We start from the raw sequence: 7,239 nt of genomic DNA on the forward strand, positions 1-7,239 counted from the left end.
GAGAGCCCCGCCTCCCCCTAATGTGTCCCCTTTCAGAAAAGCTTAGGGTTCTCCATTACGTTGCCAACTTTGGGAAATTCCTGGAGCTGTGGGGTGGGGGTAGGCAAGGAGGTACAATCGAATTGAGGTCAGTTGTAATTCCGGGTGATCTCCAGGTCCCACCTGGAGGCTGGCAACCTCATGAAAGAGAGTTCCATCTAGCCCCCTCCTCCCCTCCCAAGGAAAGGGCGTGGCTGGCCTTTGCCCCTCCCCGGGGCGGGGTTCCCCATAAATGCTGGCCTCCTGCCCGGGCGTCGGTCGCGGGTTCCCCATGGCGCTCAGAAAGTATTGCCCCGAGCCCAAGAAGCGCAGCGGCGACTCCGGAGTGGTGCCGGATGGGAGCCTCTTGAGCAAAGAGCAGCGGGATCAGCGGATCAGCCTCTTCCTCCGGGACTTCGACCAGCAGGGTGAGGAGGAGGAGGAGGAGGAGGAGGAGGACGGGCAGAGGCACGGAGGCGCCGTCGGTGCTGCAGAATCGGGGCCCCAGCGCCTGGAGAAACGGGAAATTGGGGCTTGGGGCTTTTATACACGGGGCCCGCTCAAGACTTGTCTCTTTGGGACCAGTTATTCCCACATTCCTACTCATGTGCTTTCACTTTGTAGGGATGCCAGCCTCCAGGTGGGACCTGGGGATCTCCTGGGTTTATAGCTCATCTCCAGGCTAAAGAGATCGGTTCCCCTGGCGAAAAGGGCTGCTTGGGAGGGTGGATGCCACTGAGGCCCCTTCCTGCCCGCCCCCAAAGTCTGCAGTGATTTCCCAACCTAGATCTGGCAGCCCCAGATGCCAGCCTCCAGGTGGGACCTGGGGATCCGCTGGGACTACAGTTAATCTCCAGACTATAGAGATCAGATCCCCTCACCACCCCTTCCCAGCTATACCCCCAAAGCCTCCAGGGATTTCCCCAACCCAGACTCCATAGCATCATACTCCATTGAGGTCTCTCCCCGCCCCAAATCCCACCCACTCCTGGCCCCAGGTGTGTCCCAACTCACCAGTCCGCTCTGCAACTGGTTTTGCGGTGTGGGAGGGCAAAAGACGTTTGCAGAGAGCCTGCAGAGGGCCCCACTGTTGTGGGAAATTGCAGGGGTCTTCCTGACCGTGGGGGCGGGTTGCTCTTGTTCCCCCCCCCCCAGCCAAGGAGCACCTGCGATCCATGAAACAAGACCTGGAGTCCCTCCTGCAGACAGCTGAGAAGGCTTTCCGCGTGGAGCTCCTGACCAGGCCGGTCGTCATACGGCAAATGAGGAGGAAGGAGCTGCTCAGTTGAGTGCCGGGCTGCGTCTACTCAGGAGTAAGGTGGGCCAAGTCGGGCGGGGTTTCCACGCAGGGTAGTGGGACTCCAGTGGCTGCTTCTTGTGGAGTGAGCTTCGGAAAGGGGCTACGGATTTATGCCCAAGCATCTGCTTGGCCTGCAGAAGGAGGGGGTTTTTTTATACCCCACTTTTCACTATCTGAAGGAGTCCCAAAGTGGCTTACAAATGCCCTTCCCTTCCTCTCCCCACTACAGATACTTTGTGAAGGGGGGGGCTGAGAGGGCTCTGAGAGAAAGGCTCTCTGAGAACAGCTCTAAGAGAGCTGTGACTGGCCCAAGCTCACCCAGCTGGCTGCAGGTAGGGGAGGAATGGGGGAATCAAACCCAGCTCTCCAGCTCAGAGGTCGCTGCTCTGCAGAAAGGGCCAGGTTCAGTCCCCGTCACCGGTGCTCTCAGGGCTCAGGTAGCAGGTGACAAGAAAGACCGATTGATCTGATTGTCTTCTCTCCATCTCACAGACCTGAAGGAAGAGGAAGCCGCTGCCACGGTTGTGGCCGCAGTGACGGCGGTGAGTTTTCTTCCATGTGGTGGAAGAAATAGGATCACCGTGCGCTTTGGGAGAGCTGCATCAGGGGACTTGTGTGTGGCGCAGCTACAGAATCCTAGAGTTGGAAGGGGCCCTGGAGGCCATCTAGCCGGGCAGGTCCTGGAAGGACGCAAGTCTCAACCTCTTCTCTTTCCTTGTTTTTCTCTCCGCCCCCCCTTGACCCATCCTGGTTCCCACTGCAGAATGACTGCTCGCTGGGAGAGGGGCCCCCACCCAAGCTGGTGAGGTCAGGCAGCAAACGAGGTGAGCCAATCACAGGGCTGAGCAGGCCAAGGTGTCTTTGCCGCAGAGGCACTTGGGGGGCGGGGGGGGGGTGCTGATGATGCCTGGTAGAGGCTCTTCTAATCATCTTGCCAACTTTTTTGGCAGGGTGGGGGAGGTGGAATTATTCCAGGACGTCCCCAAGGGATTTGCTGCATGGCTTATGTCTGTACAACTGGGGCCTTGTTCCAACTTCTGGACCTAGCACAGCATGGCCTGCCACTTGTGGGAATGCCTCTAAGCTTGGGGGGAGATGGCTGGGAATGCATTTGCCATTCATCTCTGACCTTGATGATTTTATCCCCTTTACTATGTTTTTTCAACTGGAGTTGAACCCAAAGAACTGATAACCCGATCACCTTAGTCCAGGGGTAGTCAAACTGCGGCCCTCCAGATGTCCATGGACTACAATTCCCATGAGCCCCTGCCAGCGTTTGCTGGCAGGGGCTCATGGGAATTGTAGTCCATGGACATCTGGAGGGCCGCAGTTTGACTACCCGTGCCTTAGGCACTCAGCTTGTAATTCTAACAAGGCTCTTGAATTGGCTAAGCAACTTCATTACCCTGCGTGTTTGTTGGAGATTTTCATAATGTTTGTTTACTAATTTAATTCTAATTTGCTCTCCCCATATATATGTAATCTGGTGGTTTCCATTTCATTGTCTGAAGAAGCATGCATGCACATGAAAGCTCACACCTTCCATAAAACTTAGCCGCCCTTAAAGGTGACGTTGAACTCAAACCTTGTACCTGATTCCAGGGCTTGGGTCAGCTTGTGTGAGCACAAAGCGCTTTTCTTGAGCATCATGGAGCGGGAAACACACACCCTTTTCTCAGACCGTGTGTGGCTCTTTCAGTCCAAGCTAGAATGCCCTGCAGAGCTCGAAAGACAATTGCCACTGGCTTTCTGGTTGATTGGAAGCCAAGCATTGTTTGCCTGACGATGCTCTGTAAAATGCTTCTTCCAGTGAAGGTCACCACGATTGTGGAATACAAAGATGCAAAAGGGGAGGGCGGATCGCAGGCAAAGAAGACGTCGCAAAAAGTGAGTCCGAAAAGGGTATTTTGCATGGGTTGGGCTGGAAGGAAAGCAAGGGTGGTTTTGGATACTACCTCTTTATAGTCTTCTGTCCCAGGACTAACTAACCAGGGTTTTGCCATTGTCTGCCTCTTTATAATCTCTTGTCTCAGGACTAACCAGGGCTTTGCCATTGCCTGCCTCTTTATAGTCTCCTGTCCCAGGACTAACCAGGGCTGAACCTGCTTATCTTCTGAGGCCAGATGAGATCAGGCGAGCCTGGGTCTTTGTCCAAAACTCAGTTTTACTGTTTACTCTTTCTGCAGATTGTTAAGACCAAGTCGCTGGCGTTCTTGACTTCTGGCTTTAAAGGCAAACAGAGTGCATCCCGGTAAGAAGCAGAGAGTGCTGTTTTTCGACCAATCTTGACTCAGCGCCTTGAAATAGGTTTCACTGTGATGACAAAATGCATTAAGCTGCAAAACAACAGTTTTGCCGGATGGTGGAGGATTTAGTTGGACTAAAACACCGAAGCCAACAGAATATAAATGCTGATCCCCCTCAGTCCCTGTGCTCAGTCCCTGTGCCGTTTGAACTATGAAACTTGGGGTGTGTCACACTCTGATTTCTTAAAATTGTGTTTGTTTAAACGTTCTTCCAAAGTATAACCCTACGAAGTGGAGGGTTATAGGTGCTGCCCTCTAGGAATAATCGCCATTGAAAAACTAGCAGCACAGTCCTTTGATTCGAGTCACCCCCAAAAAGGCCCTGCTTCTTGTAGCTGTTAGCCTGAGCATGGAAAATATCTGCTTACTGGAAGACTTGTGCTCGAGCAGATATAAGAGGAAGCTCTTTCTAGATTCAGAAACCCGTCAGTGGCTGTTGTGGTTCTCTTGTATGTCACTTTTCTCTTCTTCCCTGGATCACTGTGGGCAGGTCCGTGGGCCTCACGCCAAATGGGAGAAACCCTGGCAAACCCTGCATGCTCGAAAGGTCAGCGTCTGCCCCTAAGACCATCCCAGTGGGCTCCAAGAGGTAAGCCTTGCAGCTTGGTGTAGTGGTTAGGAGTGTGGATTTCTAATCGGGTGGGCTGGGTTTGATTCCCTGCTCCCCCACATGCAACCAGCTGGGTGACTTTGGGCTCGTCACAGCACTGATAAAACTGTTCTGACCGAGCAGTGATATCAGGGCTCTCTCAGCCTCCCCCACCTCACAGGGTGTCTGTTGTGGGGAGAGGAAAGGGAAGGCGACTGTAAGCCGCTTTGAGACTACTCCATGTAGAGAAAAGCGGCATATAAGAACCTTCTTCTTCTTCAGTAATCTCAGGGCTCTCTCAGCCTCACCCACCTAACAGGGTGTCTGTTGTGGGGAGAGGAAAGGGAAGGCGACTGTATGCTGCTTTGAGACTCCTCCCTCCCTCCCTCCCTCCCTCCCTCCCTCCCTTCCTTCTCAATCCTAGACTTCTGCAGAGGGGGCCCTCCAACAGTGCATCTGCTTCAGAAAGAACATTTGACCCGACTCTACGAAGCACTTCCATGCCGCACGAGAAATCAGTCCCCTTTGTCAACATACCTCTGGCTGATGGGCAGGTATGGTTTGGGGCCTGTTGTCCTGTGGTGGACAGTTCCATCGCATCTCAGCTGACCTACGGTGACCCCGTAGGGTTTTCAAGAGACCTTCAGAGATGGTTTGCCCTAGCTTGGCACTGCATAGCGACCCTGGGCTTCCTTGGTGGTGTCCCCTCCAAATTCTGACCAGGGCCAACCCTGCTTAGGTTCTGAGCACGACCAGGGGTAGTCAAACTGTAGCCCTCCAGATGTCCATGGACTACAATTCCCATGAGCCCCCGCCAGTATCTTGAGGGCCGCAGTTTGACTAGCCCTGACTGTGTGATTGGAGTCATGCTGTGGTCGTTGTTTTGTGCCTGGCTCCGCCTCCTGTGGCAGCCATTTTGTGGTTGCACCCGCATGCTGGGTCAGAATTCCAAATGGACCTGCTGCCGCAATTCACAGCGATGGACCATGAGAAAAACACAAACTTCGTGCTGCTAGATTCCTCCCATGGCTGTGAAGCCGACTCGAGGGAGTTAATTTTCTGGGGTCACGGCACTTGCGTGTGGGCTAATAGTTCCACAGGTTTAATGACCCCGGGCATCGATTTTCTTGGGGTTGGAGGGGACTGCTGAAGGAGGGGAAGACGGCTGTCAGCATCTTCCACTGGCTTTGCTGGACCCAACTGGTACCTCTCTCCTTTTTGGTTCAGACGCTCTGTTCGGCGAACAATGACCTCCAGAACATCAATGTGGATTTGTTAAATGATGACACTGTCCAGCATATTCATACTCTGGTGGTAGGTATGATGTAAAAGGTAAAGGTATCCCCTGTGCAAGCACCGGGTCGTGTCTGACCCTTGGCGTGACGCCCTCCAGCGTTTTCATGGCAGACTCAATACGGGGTGGTTTGCCAGTGCCTTCCCCAGTCATTACCGTTTACCCCCCAGCAGCAACCTGGGTACTCATTTTACCGACCTCGGAAGGATGGAAGGCTGAGTCAACCTTGAGCCGGCTGCTGGGATCGAACTCCCAGCCTTGTGGGCAGAGCTTTCAGACTGCACGTTTGCTGCCTTACCACTCTGCGCCAGCACCTTAGACACACACACACACACACACACACAACACGTGCCTATTGACTGCCCATCTTCTAAAAGCAGCTGCCTCCCAGTCCAAACCAAAGTAGGCACAATCAACTGCAGTTCATCCTTGAAAAGCATTTGCACAAATGTAAATTTGTTGGCACCCGAACACAGAACGCACCTGAAGCTGCCTTAGACTCTTAGTCCCCCAAGGTCAGTATTCAGACTGGCATCAGCTCTCCATGGTCTCAGGCAGATGGTCTTTCACATTACCTACTGCCTGATCTTTTTAAGTGGAGATGCCAGGGACTGAACCCGGGACCTTCTGCAGGCTGGGCAGATGCTCTGCCACTGGGCCATGACCACTGTTTTATGTTTTGAGCTATAAATGCCAGAAGAATGTTAAGTGCCACAAAGTTACTTCTGACTTATGATGAGCCTATTCTTCCTAACCAAATTCTGGGGTTTTCTCAGAGTCAGAAGACTGGTTCAGGGGTTTCTCAATGGTAAAAAAGCTGAGAAAGGTTCAGTTAGGAGACAGATATCTGTTCCTTAACGCTTTCTTCTTGTCGTTCTTCTTTTTGCTTATCCTTTAGAACCAGTTGACCGTCTTGTGCGGAAAAGCCACTGTCAAGCCAAGCTGATGGAACCTCCCAGTATCACTTTGCAACCTTTCACAGGAGCATCTTGGATCGCCTCAGTCTCTGCGATGCTCTCCTACATAACGGGATGGACAGTCCCTTCTCCTGTTTTTAACAGTGCATACGTCCTATATTAAACTTTGTGTTCTTTCATAGAGTTGGCTTTGGTGTGGATCCTTCTGCAATGATGGTGTCGTACCCCCCCCCCCTTGTGGTTCCACACAAAATGCTCGACTAGCGTGAAATATTTATGTTCTGCAGTAAATAGAAGAGGCTGGATCAGGCCAAGATTTGAGGGTGGGGATAGGTGATGCTGTGCCATCAGGTCACAGTTGCCCTAGTGTGATCCTGTGGTTTTCAAGGAAAGAGACTAACACAGGTGGTTCTCCTTACCTGCTTCTGCAGGTGGGTTTCCCATCCTGCGTAGTTTCAGATCTGATGTGACTGGGCTAACCTAGGCCATTCAGGTCACACCTGAGTTTGGTTAGGTCACTTCATGGCACAGTAGGTGTGTCAAAGTTGGGTCCTCAAGTTGACCATAATTTCCATGATTGATTACAACTCTCCTCTTAGCCCATCTTAACCTGCCATTTCCTCAAAACTTACCTTGCTGTTGCTGAAAGCTTATTTTTGTGGGATGATGCAAGGTCTGTGCATGATTCAACAGCCTCTGAAGAATATCCTACAGGGGGCATCGGACGAGCTATGTAATTAGCATATTCAGATTAGGAACTTGCTGATATTTTCCAACTATCTCCTGATTGGCTCAGTTAGGGACTTCCTGCTCCC

General features: G+C 52.4%; 1 protein-coding gene across 2 annotated transcripts; it reads left to right on the top strand.

The window, feature by feature from the left end:
- Positions 1–272: 272 nt before the first annotated feature.
- Positions 273–6,605, top strand: LOC143823477 (borealin-2-like). Of its 2 annotated transcripts, XM_077309845.1 has the most exons (10): positions 273–446; positions 1,174–1,302; positions 1,811–1,860; positions 2,082–2,142; positions 3,129–3,205; positions 3,505–3,569; positions 4,115–4,213; positions 4,638–4,767; positions 5,441–5,527; positions 6,406–6,605. In XM_077309845.1, the coding sequence occupies exons 1-10, from the start codon at positions 311–313 to the stop codon at positions 6,451–6,453; spliced, it is 882 nt and encodes a 293-aa protein (XP_077165960.1). In that variant the 5' UTR covers positions 273–310; the 3' UTR covers positions 6,454–6,605. The 2 variants fall into 2 exon arrangements, with proteins under 2 accessions (XP_077165960.1, XP_077165961.1); XM_077309846.1 differs by lacking the exon at positions 1,174–1,302.
- Positions 6,606–7,239: the final 634 nt, after the last annotated feature.

Source organism: Paroedura picta, chromosome 14 (assembly GCF_049243985.1).
Source record: "Paroedura picta isolate Pp20150507F chromosome 14, Ppicta_v3.0, whole genome shotgun sequence".
Lineage (NCBI taxonomy): Eukaryota > Metazoa > Chordata > Lepidosauria > Squamata > Gekkonidae > Paroedura > Paroedura picta.

What these genes read in the sequence shown, in the direction of transcription:
- LOC143823477 (XM_077309845.1), top strand. Translation starts at nt 311, where the DNA reads ATGGCGCTCAGAAAGTATTGCCCCGAGCCCAAGAAGCGCAGCGGCGAC. An exon ending in CAAAGAAGACGTCGCAAAAA is followed by an intron (nt 3,206 to 3,504) that starts GTGAGTCCGAAA and finishes CTCTTTCTGCAG; the next exon opens with ATTGTTAAGACCAAGTCGCT. An exon ending in TACCTCTGGCTGATGGGCAG is followed by an intron (nt 4,768 to 5,440) that starts GTATGGTTTGGG and finishes TTTTTGGTTCAG; the next exon opens with ACGCTCTGTTCGGCGAACAA.